Genomic DNA, 19489 nt, shown 5'->3' with positions numbered 1-19489 from the left:
CCCTCTTACTGGGAATTCATTTACTCCATTTTTGGGATTTGGATTTCATTTTCCCTCAATTGGCGACCTTTTATTCAATTACAATTAAACCTTTACACTCTACCTTATCCTCAATTTTTTTTTTAAGAAAAACTCATTTAATGCTTCCATCACTTCTACTCAATCTTATCCATTCACTTTCCATTGCCCAATAATAATTAATGTTTATTAAGGCCAAGCTCCAGTTTAAAAGCTTCAGGATTGTTCAAGGAAGCCCAATAAGGCCCAAATGGGCTCAGTTGAAGAATTAACTGAGCCCATTTGGAGGTATTTCAGTTTTCGAAGACTCTTATTACACTCAAATATTTCTTTAAGGGGTTTACCTAATTGGATATTTTGGTTTAATAAAAAACCTAAGATCTTCAAATTTCTGGCAAAATATATTTTTCCTATTGACATGGGCTTCAAACGTACTATTTTACCCTATGTAGGTCAAGGAATCCAAAATCAATAATGCTAGATGTACAATGAAATTTTATAAAGATTTTTGTACAAAGTCATATGACAAGAAATGAATGGAAGAGTAAATATGATGAGTTTGACTTTTTATGTTCACTCTTCTATTCATTTCTTGCCGCATTACTTTGTACATAAATCTTTGTAAGATTTCTTTATACATGTAGCATTACTCATTCAAAATACCGCTATAACGTAGCTTGTGTCACGCCCATGTTGAGATTTCATTAAAATATAATTTTTTATATTTCTTATTTTTTACACATAGCAAAAAACGAAAAACCTACAACATTACAATTTCAAATCTCATAATAAAAAATAAAAAAAAATTCCTCTTCCATTGGGTTCCCTAAAACAATTTCAGTTTGTTAGTCTAAAATGTGTTGATTAGTGGATTTATTAAAAACATTATTGAGAATGGAAGTCTCACTTCTCTTTGGTTTGATAATTGGCACCCTAATGACCCTTGTTATGTAAGTATGGTGATCAAATTATTTATGACTTGGGTATTGATAAAATTGTTAGAGTTTGTGATGTGATTGATGACTTATGTTGGAGATGGCCAGTGGCAAATTTGAAATTTGTGGGCTCTTATGGACATGATTAATTTCATAAACTTTAGACCTTCTCTTGTGAAGATAAAGTCACTTGGACTCCATCTTCTTCGGGGTGTTTTTCTATTAAATCAACTTGGGAGGTTACTAGAGGGAGGACACCGAGGGTGGATTGGTGTGACCTTATTTGGTGCCATAATTCTATTCACATGCTATGATTGTTTTGATGACTATATAAAAGGAAGACTCCCCACAAAGAATAAGCTTATGAGGCATGGTGTTACTTCTAATGCTAATTGTTATTGTTGCAATATGGGACAAGATTCTTTAGATAATCTTTTCTTTGCTTGTCCATTCACTAATTCCATATGGTGTAGTATTCTTGAGTTAGCTCATTTGGAGTATTTAGTAAGACCTTGGCTTGATTATACATTAAGTTTTGCTAGAAGATGGAAAGGACAAAAGCTCAAATATGCTATTGCTAAGCTTTGTTTGGGAGCTACAGTGTATTGGGTGAGGAGGAAGAGAAATAGTAGGATGTTTGGGGCAAAGTGTAAGGATATATGTTCTATTATTGATTCGATCAAGTGCATTGTGAGAGAAAGAGCTATGGACTTTAAAAACTTCAAGGCCTTCTTTAGTAATAGGACTTTGGCAGACTCATGGGGCCTCCCTAGGGTTGTTTTCAAGTCCTCCTCCTTTATTCCCGCTCTTGTCAATTGATGCCTCCTCGGATCAACCGTTCCTTGGTTGAAGATTGAGTTGTTTTGGGTTCTTTTTTTGAGTTTCCTTGTATTTTCTTTTGTTTTGCTAAGTACTGTTCCTAACCCAGGTCATGTCTTGAGGTAGGATTTTTTGTTTGGTTTGGTTCCTTCTGGCTTTGAGCTGTTGGCTCCTCTTGGTTCCAGTCTTTTGTTTTTGAAGGTTGTAAAACAAGAGGAGTGAGTGTTTCTGGGAGTGATAATAGTTGCCGCCATTATGGTATTTCAAAATACCAAGTGTTAATTGCTTTTTGGACTATTATGCAATTAGTGTAATGACCATTTTTTGAGCTTTAATAGGCGAGTGGCAGTTTCTATTACTTTTAATTTAATAGGTGACTGTTTTTTTTTTTTTTTTATTGAATTTATGGGTGGCTATCATGAGATTGACAGTTTCAATTGTTATAATATTAATAAATTGGAGTAATTTGGCTGTTATTATATTAATTCTTGAGAGAGTAACATCCAAATATTTTGTATATAAAAGGACTGATTCCTTTTCATTTGTGTGAGACACCAATTATTTTTTGCTCCCATTTTCATATTGTGTCAAAACACTTTTTGCTTCTCTATTACTGTTCTAAATCTCTATTAGAGTGTACACTCTAAAATGAGGTTTGTCATTGTATCCTAGAGGTCAGTCCGCTATTGAACCTTTTTGCACCACGAAGATTCTTCTAATAGGGGCATAATTCTGATCTTAAGGATAGTGCTTTTGTATGCCTTGATGCTGCTGTATCATTATTGTTTTACTACTGTTGTTCGTTGTTGTTTCACTGCTGTATCATTACTGTTTTGCGGTTGTTTTTCCTGTTGTTCTCACTACTGTCTTGCTGCTATTTTTACTACTGCTCTCCTGCTATTTTACTGCTATTCTTCTGCTGTTTTGTTGTTCTTCTTCAACTTTTTTGTTGCTTATTTGTATTAAAATTCAACACTGGGTAGCCTTGGTTAAGGTGTGCTTTCAGTGTTTGGTTTTGTGTTGGTGCTTTGTTTTGTTTTTGGCTTTAGTTGTCTAGTTTAGCATTTTGTTAGTAGTCTTAGTGATTAATTGATTATTTTGAGTCTAACCTGGGGTTTATCCTATGGCGAGTTGGCCTTTTTTTATATGGCCTCTTGTAAATTCTTTCCTTTTCTTATGAATACTTACCAAAAAAGTCTAAAAGGTGTTGTCCAAAGGAAATTTAATTGAAATGCTCCAACTTTAAAGATTATTCTCTCACAAGATTTACAATTCCTTTTTTTAAAAGAGTTTAATTTCTTTGAAGTAATTATATTTCATTGAAAGCTCTCAAGGGTAGTTGGGTAAAATCCTACTTTCCTTTACTGAATTTTAGTTCATTCATTTATTTTTGTCAAGAGATAAATAATTTAGCTCTTATTTCTTATCATATCTTCAAAGAACTTTATACCCGAAAGTACTCTCTATTTTATTTTATTTTAGCAATTATCCTAAGATAAATCACATTTTTATGTTATAATGTTATTTATAAAATTATTTTGTTTATTATAAAATAATTTTCTAAAGATATTCTTCAAAAAAAGACTCTTTGATAAAATTATTATTTTTCTTTTATCCAATGAACCTAGACAACCTAGTATCTAGATTATTTTTATTAATGCATTTATTTCATTGATATACATCTTTTATTTTAATTATTATTTTCCTAAAATGAATCTACACTCCTTTCAGTCTTTATTATTTTTTTAATAATTTATATGTCATATAAATCACTTCATTGAATTATCTCATGATCCTATTTTATTTAAATTATCTCTTTGTGAAGAGTTTTGTCTCTTATCTCCAGCCTCCTATATAGATGCTAGAGTTTATATTCAATCGACAATCTAATTCCCTTCACATATGTTGGAAATCAATAGCCAAGCGGTGGATGAACATTAGCAGCTCGACAGAGGAAAAAAGCACGACAGAAACAACAAAACATACTTAGTTTTTTTTTTTTTTTTTTTTTATTTAAAAAAGACATGCATTTTGATTTTTGAACAATAGAAATGTCGTCTTCAAGGGCAAAGTTTATTAGTACTGTGCTTCAATTTTCGATCTTCATCTTGTTAGGTTTCAAGAGAAAATGGGTTTTTGATTGCACATAAACGCTAGGGTTTGCCTATAAAAAAGAAAATTTAATTTCTTTTTTGATAAGCTAGCAAAATAGGAAACCCTAAGCACAAACCATGAGTGAGGCTTTTGAAGGAGTGGAGAAGAGCTTAGAAGACTGAAGAGTGTTGAAAGCTTTCAAACAATCTTTAAGCCTATTAAATGCTACATCTTTTGTTCCTATTAATCGACATAATCATTGTTGTAAGATAATGGCCTAATAATAACTGAATATTTTACTTTTATTAAAACACTTATATTGCATATAGTCATATATTCACTTAGTTGAGATAACATCAGAATTTATGGTTGGTGGTACTATTTACTTTGTGTGGTTTAATTTTGAGATTGGTTCCAACCCTTAATGTATCAAAAGTAAGAGAGGGTTGAAGATAAGTTTTTGGTGCTGTAGCAATTCAATTTATAATTGTTAAATGAGCAATTCAGTTCAGTTTTTGGTCACCTAAGGGTATTCAATGGATCATAGGGATTAATTAAAGTGCGTATAAACAGACTCCGATTACAAAAAAGTATGATCCATTGAATACCCTATGACCCCAAAGTTTGAATCCTAAAACTTAAAAAAGAGAGCAAACCTCCTGGACCAACTGACCAACACTTCTTGAGTCTAATTTAATCATTGTTTCATCTAATATTTGGCGGGTAGACTCTACTGCTAGTACTGTTCACATTTGTAACGCTTTGCAGGAATTCAGAAAAAAGGTCAATCTCAACCGAAGGATGCTCACCATAGGTAATGGTGTACAAGCAAAAGTCGTTGGAGTCGTACATTTGGTTCTTAGTAATGGTTTCATTTTAGATTTTGAAGATGTCTTATTTGTACCTTCGATATATAGAAATCTAATTTATGTTCCTAGATTGAACAAATTGATCTATTACTTCATTTCAGTAAAAGTACTTTAATTTTGTTTTATGATTCCAAATTTATTGGTTTTGGTTTATTACTAAATGATCTTTATCTTTTAAATCTTCATCCACAATTTTCTTAATCTTTATTATTAATGTGAGTACTAAATGAAATGTAGCCATGATATCAATGCTTTTATGCTATGGAATAGAGGTTTAGGCCATATTTCTAAAGAGAGAGTAGAAAAATTGGTAAAAATGGGAATTTTGAACTTATTAGACTTCTCAGATTATAGCCTTGCATTAATTGTGCCAAAGGAAAATTAACCAAATCAAAAATAAAATGGTTATACTACAAGTAATGATCTTTCAAAGATCATACACCCAAATACATATGACAATTTCTAAAAATGCAAGGAAATATATTATTACATTCAATAATGACTATTCTAGCTATGGTTATATGTATTTAATTAGTGAAAGTAATCATATTATCTCCTATATTATCAACAGTAACTATTATTGGTTTTGGAAGATTACCGAAATCTTATATTACTTGACAATCAAAGGTAATAATAAAGTAATAAAAGATGACATTACCTCAATAATTAGGGATTATCCCTAACCAAACACGTCCTTATTATTTTTCTCGCAGAGTGAAATTAACATCATCTGTAAATGTAGGTTATCTGGTCAAATTATGTATATCGTGTAATTTGTGTGTGTTTGTATGTGCTTGTTGTGTTGTTTACATTTTTTTATTTTCTTTGGGGTTTTGACTTGATGCCCCTGAGGTTTAATAAAAAATATTTTTTTTTTAATTATTTGATATTTTGATTTGAACGATTAGTGGAGTTTGTTTAATATTGAAAATCTGATTTGGGATTCTGAAATAATGATTGGAGAAGTGAAAAGGATGGAATTTTGATTTTAAACAAATTGATTCGGCGAATTAACCTTAACAAAATTAAAAACACAATTCAGGCCTTTATAATTTAAAATACTATTAAAAGAGACCTTTATAATTGGAATTTGCAAGGGTAATTTGATACATTTTCATAAAATAGATGTTTAATCTAAAAACATATTAAAATCCGAAAAAATGTTAAAATTTTGGTATTGCCTAGCCACCCCAAGCCCTAATGACGTAGGGACGAACCAAGCAAATTAATGTTAGAAAGGACAAAATTCAAAATAATATAATATATAATATGAGGAAAATAGATGAGTGTGGTCAAATCTAATACAGAGTGGTTAAAGCAAAAAACCAAACAAAATTAATTAAAAAAAAATCTTGAGTGGGATCACCAGTCCCCCCCTTTTCATTGAGTAGGTTGGCCCATGTAATGACGGTCCGTCATTGGTTATTTTAGAATAGAGTTTCACCTAATCAAATGACATAAAAGATGTTATGGTTAATAATATATTTTTATCATATATTCAACATAAGNCGGCCCAAGCCCTAATGACGTAGGGACGAACCAAGCAAATTAATGTTAGAAAGGACAAAATTCAAAATAATATAATATATAATATGAGGAAAATAGATGAGTGTGGTCAAATCTAATACAGAGTGGTTAAAGCAAAAAACCAAACAAAATTAATTAAAAAAAAATCTTGAGTGGGATCACCAGTCCCCCCCTTTTCATTGAGTAGGTTGGCCCATGTAATGACGGTCCGTCATTGGTTATTTTAGAATAGAGTTTCACCTAATCAAATGACATAAAAGATGTTATGGTTAATAATATATTTTTATCATATATTCAACATAAGGAATTATTGTTTTGCCTACCTTATCAAGATCATTCGGTTAAACCCAGTGGCGGATCCAGGAATTTCACTCGATAGAGGCAAAAAAATAAATAAATAAATAAATTAAAACCAATCATATTCATATTTTTTTTTCATTATGATGAGCTTCAACAAAACGTTACAAAATACAAATAAATATCTTCAAAAAACACAATTTTGGTAAAAATAAAACAATTTTTCTATAATTGTCCTCAATGAGTTTTCATATTCTGAAAACGTTGGATAATTATCTCATCATCAATTGTATCAAATACATCTTTCTAAATATAGGTGACCAAGCAATCATTCATCCATTGATTTCCCATTCGATTGTATAACTAACTTTTCACAAGATTCATTGCAGAAAAAGTCATTTCAACGATCACAGTCGCAACTAGTAAAACAATGCAAGTTTCACAAGCTTAGACACCAACGGATATAAAATGTCTTTTTTAAACTGAACTAAAATCTTAGCCAAATCACCAATTCCTTCTAACTCAGCAAAATTCATCACAAGAACGCATGTCAATAACATAAGTCCTATTATGGTTCTCAAGTACCATCAACTCAAGTGCAGAAAAATCAGTTAGATAAAACTGGGCAAAACAGATCAACTTATGCTTGTCAAAAGTAGAGAATGAAATACTTGGATATAAACATGTCATACAAAGAAGCAGCTCAGTACTAACTTTAGTGAAACGAGTGTTAAGTTCTTAAAGTTGCATATCTATCACTGTATAAAACAATTCAACTCGATGGTGATGCAAATTTTTCATGTGCTCAACTCTTCGTTGTGGCTGCCTTCGAATTGCAAACATATCATCTATATTCAAAATAGCAATATTATGTTTTTGGCAAAATAAAGAAATTTCACTCAACAAAGATTTTCATCCTTCATCTCTCAACAATTGTAACCGTTGTTTTGGAGACTTTGACTAAGGCCATAGCATTTACAATGTCTTGATCTTTTCTCTACAATGCTTGTGACAACTCATTAGTAATTGCTAATATACTTTTCATCATATACAAGCTAAATGCAAAATCAAAGGAATATATTACATCTAATAGATTTAGGGGTGAAATCAAATCAAGTCAAGTATTTGGTAAATCGAACTCAACTTGATCTCTATAGTATCGAGTTCGAGTTCGAGTTAAAGCCTGATCGAACTTGAGAAATCAAGTTCAAACTCGAACTCGGTACTTGAAATTGGAAATCGAGTTTGAATTCAAGTTTGTATAATTGATAATCATATTTTATACTATGATTTTGCATTGAATTTTGATAGGATTTAGGATACTTTTCATACAATTTTGGCCATAATTGCTACCTAATTCTATTAATTTGTCTTGGCAGGCCTAAACGATGATTTTTAGCATAAATGGCAGTTTTGAGCATAAATTGTCTAACTTAAGCTTGGAAACTTGGAATGACCTGAATTTAGAAGCTTTGGAAAGCTAAGGAGAAGAGCTATAACCTTCATGTTTTGGGTTTTTCCTAATTCTGACTGGACAAGGGCGAAAACTTGGCTTGAAGTCGTGAACAATACGTTGGGAACTGAAGAAAAACGTCTTTGGACGTGCTTCAGTATTTTTGCCATAACTTAAGATGTAGACCTCGGATTATGCGGATTAGATTTAAAGGGCTACAATTCATATGTTTAACACTTCTTCATATTCAGACTCTATCATGCTCAAATTTGGCCCGAAAGTCTTCACCGCGATGAGGAAAAAGCTTCGCCGCGGTGAAAACTAAATCAGATGTAAAAATAAAATGACGCGTTTTGGCTTGCTAGGGTTTGGTCCTTAAGTGAAAGAGGTATAAATTAGAGCGAAAAGGAAAGAAAAAAGGAGTCTTGGTTCGTCATTTGGGAGGCAGTCATGGAAGGAGAAAATTATTGAAGATTTGGGCTTCAAATTAGAGAAGATTTCTCCATCTTTTGCTTGTTTTTCAATGATTAATCTTGATTCAGTTTGTTTTTGTTCTTTTATTTCGTTTTTGAGTATGAACTGAGTTGTTTAGCTAGGGTTTGATGTAATCTTGATACAATGATTCAAATTTATATCAATTGATTTACTTTGAGTTTTAATTTCATGATTGAGTGTTTATCTCTTTGCTTAATGACTTTTGGATGCTTGATCACCATTCAAATGTGTGTTGTTCATAATGAGATTGAGAAGTGATTTGTGATTGTGCCTCTTAGGTAATACGTAGATTAAGCAAACGCTAGAGATAGGTTTAGCGATCTATGAAATCTATATAGATTCCATAAAGCTTAAAATCCTTTGAACTATTAATCTTCATTTTGTTGGGTGCGGAAGCTTAATAGGGATAAGTAGGGAAATGTAGCCTGAGAAGGTATGTTTTACAACTTAGGGAATTCGATTTTCAATCAAGAATTAGAACTGGGTAATAGTTCTATGATTTGAGTTGCGTATCTAGGTGAAATCAACACCCTAGCATTTTTTTTTTTTTTTGCATTGTTTAATTAGTTAAGTTGTTGGGTTTTGCTTTAATTTCATTTTCATTCAGTTATTTTTGTTAATTTGTATTTAGTTTGATCAAATTCCATCAATCCAATTTATCGTTCTTCTCAATTAGGACTTAAACTAGAGAAATCGATACTTAGTAACACTATCCTCGTGGGAACGATACTCACTCATCACTTTATTACTTTGTGCGAATAGATTGCTTTTTGCATGTTGTAGTTCAACGCATCAATAACGAGCTTTTTTGAGTTTTAGTCGAGTTTTATCGAGTTCAAGTTCGAACTCGATTTCAAGCTCATTTAACAGGGGTGGATTTGCAAATTTAACTTTTAAATTACATATGACCCCTATTACTTAAAAATTGTCACTTAACCATCAAGCTTGGAAAGACTTCGAATATATTGAGTCGAGTTTTACTCGATTAACTACTCGAACTCGACTCGACTAGTACGAACTCGAGTTCAAGCCAACATCAAGTTAGTTTGAGTGCTCGACTTATTTCACCCCTAAATAGATTACATGCTTCACCCTTGATTCAGGATTTAACCATTATGTGGAAACCAACACTCTTATCTTTCATTTCACTCCCAATAAAATTTTAAAAAACTAATAGATCCCTTGCATAAAAATAAAATCACAAAGAATATGTAATAAATATATTGAATTAAAACGAGATTTTACCAAAACAAAATCCAAACTTATCGTGGGGGCCGGCTATTCCGTTCTAAAATCTCAAAGATTATAAAGAGAAAATTTAAATAAATAGAATAGAAATGAAAATCTGAAATTTTTAAAAATTGAGTGGGGGTTGTGGTCCCCACTCGTCATTCATTAAATCCGCCCCTGGTTAAACCCTTAATCCTATAAAGGTGAAAGGTCTATATACTATAATAAGAGAATTATAGAAGACTTATTTTTATCATCCAAAACCAAAAATTTCGAAGTGAGTTTCGCAAGCATTGAGTCGTTTATTTGTTATTTTGGATAGGATTTTGAATAGGGATATAACCAGGTAAAATTTAAAATTAACAAAAAACCCCCTAGATTTGCTAATTTAACTAAACACCCCAATAAATAACATTTTATAAATAACAAAAACACCCTCACCCACCCACAGTGCCAGATTCCAACCACCACTGTTGGAATCTGGCCAAAAAAATGGCGATACGACGCAGACCGATAGGATCTGGCGAGTAGGGCGTTCGTTATGCATTTTCCGGAAAATGCCATTAGTTGTCGACGGCCGCAAAATTCCATACTAACTGTCGTTGTGCGGTAACATGGCCAAGAGTTGGCTGTCATTGACCACAACGACATCATTTCTTTGGCCGTCAGATCAGTGAATTATCATCCAGTTCCGATCCTTTGTAGGTGATTGTGACAAATTCCGTGCTACCACTGACAGTGGTTGTCGGAATCTGGCAAGTAGTGGGTGGATAGGTGTGTTTTTGTTAATTTTTAAAACTTTTTTCTAGGTTATTTAATGAAATTAATAAACTTAAGGGGTTTAAAGGTAATTAAAAAAATATTTATATTTCCTAAATAATTAAACAAATATATTTTGGAATATGATTGAGAATATGATAAATAATAAGCCAAATAGAGCCCTTGTGTATCCAATAGGTTTGGATCTGATTTGATTTGAGCCTTTTATCGTTGTGGTATCCAAGTTTTGCCTTGATTGGGCTTACCCATTTGGGCCTCTCCTTCTCCCAACTTATGGACTCTTATTTTGGGCTTTGTTATCCAAACATACAAGTCATAACTCTTATGTATACGAAAAATTATGGATAATTGATATTTATCATATAAGAAAACAATGTTTAATAAAAACCCTTTTAATTTGGATTTAATCCTTACTTTTTGGCGTGTTAAATCCTTATAACACTATTGAAAAACAATAGTAATCAAATGAGGAAAAATATATATGATATAGTAATACACCGAACACCCTTTTTTTGTTATGTTTAGTTATGTTATATAAAACGATACACATAATAGATATTAATATGTCACTGTATTAATAAGAATAAAATGATTTTGTCCAAATAAATTAAAATATTTAGAAGTGATTGTGTAATGATATCTTTTTAGGATTCCTGTGTGTGTTGCATCATTTATTAAGGTCACCACTCCACTTTTATTATTTCAAAAATCAATTGGGCACACAATATCTATTGGAACAATTTGAAAAGGTGGACGTCATTACTCAACACTGATTGGAGCTGGTTAGATTCCTCTCTTAGCGTGTAATAAAGAAAACAAAAATGTTATTTTATAATCAAGTTATGTATATATAAATGTATAATTAATATATATGGTTGAATTTGTGTTGATTGGATTGAAAAAAAAAAAGTATGACACGGTCAAAACGCCTAACTTAATGCAAAAGCATTGTGTCAAAATTAAACCAATTCACTTTGACAATATCATCAAACAAAGTGGACTTAATGCTTCTACACTTATTCACCCCAAAACCACATTTCATGTTCAATATCATTATTTTAAATTAGTTTTCTTTTTCAATTAAAAAAATCCTTTTACCTATTTTATTTCTTTCTATAAGATCAAATTAAACTCATTAATTTGCTATAAAAATACCCAATAATTACCAAAAAAAAAAAAATCTCTAAAAAGTATATTAAAACCTCTGAAATATTGTCTTACAATTATTAAAAACAAAAAAAAGAACAAACAGATGAATCAATACTAAACTATCTTAAATTAAATTAAAAATAATTAATGAATAATAGAATATTATAAGAATCGCTAGAAACACTAACAACAAGAAATGATGAAGAAGAAAATAAAAAAAAACAAAGTACAAATACATAGATGGTTTTTATTACTTTAGCAGTCTTGATATTCCAAAGCCGATCCTCTCCTTTCCTCTTTCTCTTTTCTTTTCAACAATCTTTTAAACCAACTAACTAACAAACCCTAGAAAGAGCCATCCCATCAGCCATGGCCACCACCACCACCACTTCTACCTCCTGTTTTGTTATGTTTAAGCCTTTTTCTGAGTTTTGTGTTTGGAATTCAGAAGGAGACTCTTTTCCACCTTTAGAAAAGCTTATCAGATCCAGATAACGTCCTTCAAAGTTGGGATCCCACGCTTGTTAATCCCTGCACTTGGTTTCCACATCACTTGCAATCAAGACAATCGCGTTACTCGATTGTATTTACTCTTTCTTGATCTTTGCTTTTATATTATTTTTTTTTTTTTTTTCCTTTTGTGTTAAATTTTTCCCTTTCTTTGTAAGGTGGGTTTTTAATTTCTGATTTTAAGATGCTTAAATTGCTGATTAATGGGCTCAACTGAGGCAATTTCCATTTCATTACGTATGTTTATGCAAAGAATTGTGTGCTCTGAGCTGGTCTTTTTTTTTTTTTTTCCTTGATAAGCAGCTGCATGTATAAAAATTGTATTGTGCTTTGTGTTCTGTTTCTAATTGATGGTAAACTTTTGTTACCTTTTAGTGTGAGCTCTTTTTCAATTTAAAAAAAAAAAATTATGAATTGCTATAACGGGCTTCATGACTGATGAGCGTATGATGATTTATGCAGGGATTTAGGTAATTCAAATCTGTCTGGACATCTAGTCCCTGAACTGGGGAAGCTAGAGCATTTGCAATATTTGTATGTTTTTTCCCTTCAATTTTTCCCTAAACTATGTACTAGTATATGTTGTTAAATTAATTGTTGTTTTGAACATCATCATTTCCTTGATTACTACTTTTTTACGTTTCAAAAATGCTTTGTCTTGGTGTTCTCATTAGTTTTCTGCTGACGTTTAGGTTTTATTTAAATTTAATCTAAAGACTTTACTTTGTCTGCGTGCAGGGAGCTTTACAAAAACAACATTCAAGGAACTATCCCTGCTGAGCTTGGTAACTTGAAAGGCCTTATTAGCCTGGACTTGTATAACAACAACATCTCTGGAACCATCCCTCCCTCCTTGGGAAAACTCAAGTCTCTTGTTTTTTTGTAAGTTAACTAATATTAATCATTTTTATTAATGACAAGACATCAATTGGGCATGCATGGTGGAAATGTGCAAGGCTTTGGACCTTTGGTTCTCTCAGCTTGCCTTGTTAATTTGTAATTGGATTTTCTTCTTATTAACTTGACTGCAAAAACCTGTAATGGTTTGATAGTCGACTACCTAGATGCCGGAAGTAAGGTTAATAACCATTTGTGATGGTTCACTATGCACTTATAGTTCCTAGGGAGGTCTGCTTGTCTCTTTTTTTTTTTTTTTTTTTTTTAGCTTCATTGTGTGTGTGGATTAATTATATTTGATAGTTGACTACCTAGATTCTAGAAGTAAGGTTAATAACCATTTGTGATGGTTCGCTATGCACTTATAGTTTCTAGGGAGGTCCGCTTGTCTCTCTCTCTTTTTTTTTTTTTTTTGCTTCATTGTGTGTGTGGATTAATTATACCGCTAATTCTAGAGGGTTTTTGGCTTAGAAGGCCAAACTTCCAAGCTCAAGGTTTAGCATTTCTATTTAAAGGCCAACTTGCTAGTCTATTGTGGAATTCACACAAGGATCTGCAGGATTAGTAAATATTTTTTTTAATCCTAAATGGGAAGTAATGTTTGAGAAGAAACTGCGATTTCTTGGCAGCTGCTTAATTCCTTTTTGGAACCTCCAAGGGTGCCCAATGGTTCATGCAGCTTGCATGTCTCTTTGATTAGGCTCTGGCAGATTTTTCTCAATTTAATTTTCTCTGGTTATTGGCTCATGCTGCATGATGATATTAGTTGCTGGCTTTTCTTACATGATTGTTTGCTTGTTGCAGGCGGCTTAATGATAACCGATTAACTGGAAAAATTCCCAGGGAACTTGTTGGAATTTCAAGCCTCAAAGTTGTGTATGTGCAATATTTTCATATGGTTTTCTTTATTTATTTTTTATTTTGATAGATGCAATCTTATGTTTTATCATATACAGCAGCAAACTTAGAATCTGAGAAAATTCTCTCTCTTTTTTTTTTTTTTTTTTTTTTTTTTTTCAGGGATGTTTCTAGTAATGATCTATGTGACAATTCCTGCCAGTGGACCATTTGAACACATACCTCTCAACAAGTATGTTTTATTACCTGCTAGTTATATTTTTATCATACGAATGTGCAAGGACATTGATTCTATGATTGTTGCATATGTGTTCTTTCCCTCTGGTTTATCATGAACTTTGTCTGTGTCCTGGCATTGCTATACTTATTGTTTAAGGTCTTCTTTAGTAATTTTTGTTGATTTAATATGTAATATTTTTTGTGTGCTCATTTATTTTGTGTCAAGCTCATTTTTGCATTGTAGTTAGGCGTCATGCACTGACATGAATATTGCATTATTTTGTGTGATATAGATGAGGAATGTGTTCATTAGTTACTTTTAAGACTACACCTGCATCTGTGTTGACACAGTTCCTCACTGAAAAGGGAGTTAAACAATGGCTGAAATTTGTATATTTATTATTACTATATATATATATATATATATATATATATATATATATATATACTTGAGTGTCTGTAATGGATACCAATAACAAAGCTATTATCATCTCAAAAAACTATGGTCCAGAAAAAAAAATTGGCTAAAACTCTTTCCGGTTTAAGTGTATAAACAAAGACATCCGGTTTAAGTGTATAAACAAAGACAAAGTACCCCCAAACGTTATAGATGAATGCACTAAGAGATGCTAATGGAGGGACCTTGCGCCGTGAAATATTATCATTACTAACATTAGTGATGAAATTTTTAACTTAAGAAAGGTGCAGTTTGCTGGCCTTGATAGATAATTTCTTTTGTTTTGTTGTTGTTCTTGTACTTGTGCTATTGATTCATTTGATCTCTTAAAGAATTGTTAGGTAAAATTTTCATATGCATGCTTTATTTTGAAAATAGAGGGGCTTTTAACAATGTCAAAATTAAAAGATAGAAAATGTCAACTCAAAAGATTTTTGACATTCTTCTCTAATACTGATTGCCAGTACGACCACTTGGTGTTATCAAAGCATGGGATTTTCAGCATTCTAAGACTAAGCAAGAAACACCTTTGTTACCTCATATCTATTATAGTTCGCTTAATTTTTACCATTGAGAAAATAAGTTTTCTTTTTCCCCTGCACTTATGAAAAAAATCCGTATAGTTTGTGTTGATGAACATATGATGAAGCATAGAATTTTCTTCAACCCTATTAAGGTCTCTATTAGTTACTTGTGTAGTTATTTTTCTCTGGTACTCGAGTGACTATTTTGTTTTAATGTTGTAGCTTTGAGAATAATCCTAAACTTGAAGGTCCGCAGTTGCTGGGACTTGCGAGTTATGACACAAACTGCTCATGAATGATTGACTAGTTGGTTTCAGATAGATATGTACTTGAAAAATTGAAAGTGTCTTACCTTTACCTCAAAGTGTAGTTGGATTGGTGAAAAATGAGACCCATATATATGTAAAGTATACTATACTGGTTGAATGCATCTGTAATTGCATTGTTATGCTCTTTCCAAAAATGTTCAAGACTAGAATTTTATTGATGTAATACTAGTGGAGGTTTCTTGGTTGTGGTCGATGCTTTAATTTGATTTACTTGGGTTTGTTCTTCTTCATCAACTTTCTCAGCACATTCCATATAAAATTGTGGAAAGACTTAACAAAGTATATTTCGCTAGGCTGGCTATAGTTGGTAGCAGTTGTAAGTCTATTAGAGAATTTTGAGATTCTAGTTGATTTTTCATTTTAACATCAAGGGTTAACTTTTCCTTAGAAAACAAGGGTGATGGTTTATTAAGTATAAAAAACAGTCTTGGATCTCGGCCACAATTCTTGAAGAAAAATAAGAGTATCGAAGAAATCGGTTCATCAGGTCTATGAGAATCTACTCACATTTTTTATCCAAATGAATTTCTTCTCATTATCTCCATCATTAATTTCTTTAATAAATTCACTTTAAATATCTCTTTTGTATTAGTATTATCTTTTCTCCCAACCCTTTTCTATATAAAGGCTACCTCCTCATCACATTCACGTACCAGTACCACCCATCATTTCGAGAGATCCAAGTTAAAGAGCAAAACTCTAAAACTCCATATTTCACCCTTTTATGCCCTTGGATATCATTCCTCCACAGCAACTACACCCCGGCCCAATCACATCACCTTGAACACCATCCCTATTTGTTTTAGAGAGAAAGAACCTCCCACCCTTCAATCCTCTAAAGATACATACCACAGCAGACAAAACCTGAAATCCTGACTCTACTAGAAGAATCCTTTTAAACCTTTCCATGAAAGAGAACGAAACAAAAATCATCAAATTCCAACTTCGTAGAGATAAGAGGGCACATCAAATCTTGCTTTGGTCTTCTTTGATTGATAGTAATGGTACAAGGCCACAACATACCACTTCTAAGACGACGGACTTCCTCGCTGGGAGTTTGGTCACCGACTGAAGTAATTTTTGTCATTTCTTTTTTTTTTTTAATAATTTCATTTTCAGCAGAAGGAAAATAAAATGAAAGAAGAAAAAAAGTATAAAAAAAATATTTTAATTTGGTGGCAAAAGTTAATTTGATAAAAGGGCAATTTCGCCCTTCTATTCTAAAGGATATTTTCATCATTTTATTTTAAAAGTTACATATGAAGACATAAAGATAATTTATTTTATTTAAAAATTACATATAAGGACATATATGTAATTCAATGTGAATTAAAGGAGACCTTACTTAAAAGAAGTCATTTATTTATAAACCATTACCCCAGTTTTTATCTTTTCTATGTAGAAATTAAATTTATCCTAAACACATTAATGAGTCATGTTGATAAGTGTTTTAAATAAAAGTCAATGGAATCGGGTAATCCTTTGAGGTTGTGTTTGGTTAAGAGAATGTTGTAATACTGTGAATGTTATATTAATAGAAAGATAGATTAGAAGATTAATGTGAATGTTTAGATAAATATGTTTGGTTAGGTTAGAATAAATTGGTGGGTATGTTAAATAGATTACTGAATTGCCCTTCTATTTTAATATTGTTATTATATTATTATATTATAATTGTTATTTAAGATTAATTTTTTAACCCCTTATATTTTTTAATTTAGCTAAATACCCCCACAATAAAAGTTTTAAAATTTGACTAAAGCATCTCATCCATCCAAGAGGACAACCGGTCACTATCTCGGATGGTAGTCGGTAGTTGTCGAAATGACACACGGTCAGCTGGATCTGGCCGGTCGTGCGCATATATGGTTGTTTCCGGTCAAATCTACAACCATATTCTAGCCGTTGTTAACATATTCCAACTTCTTCGAAGTTATAACACTACCCCTTCAAAATTATTATTATTATTATTTTTTGTCGCCTTGATTTGATATGCTACAAAGCTGGGTGGTGAAAACAAGGGACACTCCTTTCTAGTTCATCTAGAAACCCACCTTTCTGGTATTTACTTTTAATTTCTTTTTTCTATTTTATTTTGCGTATTTTGTTTTTAAAACTTGAGTATGATCAATATTATTTAATAAACAGTATTATTAATTTCTAATGATGAGATCATTCTTTAAAAGAAAGAAAAAAAAAAAAAATTCAATATAAATTACACTCTATTATCTCTCAATAAAGAGTATTATTATTTTTTTAATGATTAGATCATATGAATATTTCATCTTTAAAAGAAAAAAAAAATTATACTTGAGGATATGATATTTCAATGTACATTATAACTTTATAATAGGAAAAACAAAATATTAGACAATTTTCCCAAACCAGTCATAAGTATAGAAATTGATGAAATTTCATATGAAAATCCTCCATAAAACTTTGCGATATAAATTATAAAAATTAAGGGCTTTTTTGTTTTCTCCTCTGAAAGACTTAAGAAAAACTTATTGCAAAAGACTTATATGTTTGTCTTAAATAGCTTCTCCAAAAATATTTAACCTTAATCATTATTAACTTTTTTATTTTACTTTTCATTAGAGTCGACATAGGGGATACACACNCTAATAGATCCCTTGCATAAAAATAAAAATCACAAAGAATATGTAATAAATATATTAGAATTAAAAACGAGATTTTACAAAAACAAAATCCAAACTTATCGTGGGGGCCGGCTATTCCGTTCTTAAAATCTCAAAGATTTATAAAGATAAAATTTAAATAAATAGAAATAGAAATAGAAAATCTGAAATTTTTAAAAAATTGAGTGGGGGTTGTGGTCCCCACTCGTCATTCATTAAATCCGCCCCTGGTTAAACCCTTAATCCTAATAAAAGGTGAAAGGTCTAATACTATAATAATTAGAATTATAGAATGACTTATTTTTTATCATCCAAAACCAAAAATTTCGAAGTGAGTTTCGCAAGCATTGAGTCCGTTTATTTTGTTATTTTGGATAGGATTTTGAATAAGGGAGTATTACCAGGTAAAATTTAAAAATTAACAAAAAACCCCCTAGATTTGCTAATTTAACTAAACACCCCAATAAATAAACATTTTATAAAATAACAAAAACACCCTCACCCACCCACAGTGCCAGATTCCAACCACCACTGTTGGAATCTGGCCAAAAAATGGCGATACGACGCAGACCGATAGGATCTGGCGAGTAGGGCGTCGTTATGGCATTTTCCGGAAAATGCCAGATCTAGTTGTCGACGGCCGCAAAATTCCATAACTAACTGTCGTTGTCGGTAAACGATGGCCAAGATTTGGCTGTCATTGACCATCAACGACGATCATTTCTTTGGCCGTCAGATCAGTGAATTATCAGCCAGTTCCGATCCTTTGTAGGTGATTGTGACAAATTCCGGCTACCACTGACAGTGGTTGTCGGAATCTGGCAAGTATGGGTGGATAGGGGTGTTTTTGTTAATTTTTAAACTTTTTTCTAGGGGTATTTAATGAAATTAATAAACTTAAGGGGTTTAAAGGTAATTAAAAAAATATATTAATATTTCCTAAATAATTAAACAAATAAATATTTTGGGAATATGATTGAGAATATGAATAGAAATAATAAGCCAAATAGAGCCCTTGTGTATCCAATAGGTATTGGATCTTGATTTGAGTTTGAGCCTTTTATCGATTGTGGCTACCCAAGTTTTTAAGCCTTGATTGGGCTTACCCATATTGGGCCTCTCCTTCTCCCAACTTATGGACTCTTATATTTGGGCTTTGTTATCCAAACATTACAAGTCATAACTCTTATGGTGACTTAAACGACAAAAAAATTATGTAATAATTGATATTTTATCATATAAGAAAACAAATGTTCTAATAATAAACCTTTTTAATTTTGGATTTAATCCTTGACTTTTTGGCGTGTTAAATCAGGCTATAACACTATTGAAAAAACAATAGTAATCAAATGAGGAAAAATATATATGATATGAGTAATACACCGAACAC

At 31.6% G+C, this 19489-nt stretch overlaps 1 protein-coding gene across 1 annotated transcript; it reads left to right on the top strand.

Annotated features, from left to right (window-relative positions):
* The first annotated feature begins 268 nt into the window (after window positions 1-268).
* On the top strand, window positions 269-15669 carry LOC116144545 (leucine-rich repeat protein 1-like). Its single transcript, XM_031429989.1, is given in 8 exon segments — window positions 269-306; window positions 12115-12249; window positions 12639-12710; window positions 12915-13058; window positions 13878-13949; window positions 14094-14117; window positions 14119-14163; window positions 15354-15669. Coding segments are annotated over 8 exon segments (603 nt in total). The 3' UTR covers window positions 15427-15669.
* The last annotated feature ends 3820 nt before the right edge of the window (window positions 15670-19489 follow it).

Source organism: Pistacia vera, unplaced genomic scaffold, assembly GCF_008641045.1.
Source record: "Pistacia vera cultivar Batoury unplaced genomic scaffold, PisVer_v2 Contig447, whole genome shotgun sequence".
In the NCBI taxonomy this organism is placed as follows: Eukaryota; Viridiplantae; Streptophyta; class Magnoliopsida; order Sapindales; family Anacardiaceae; genus Pistacia; species Pistacia vera.
This window is presented reverse-complemented; position numbering and strand designations above follow the sequence as displayed.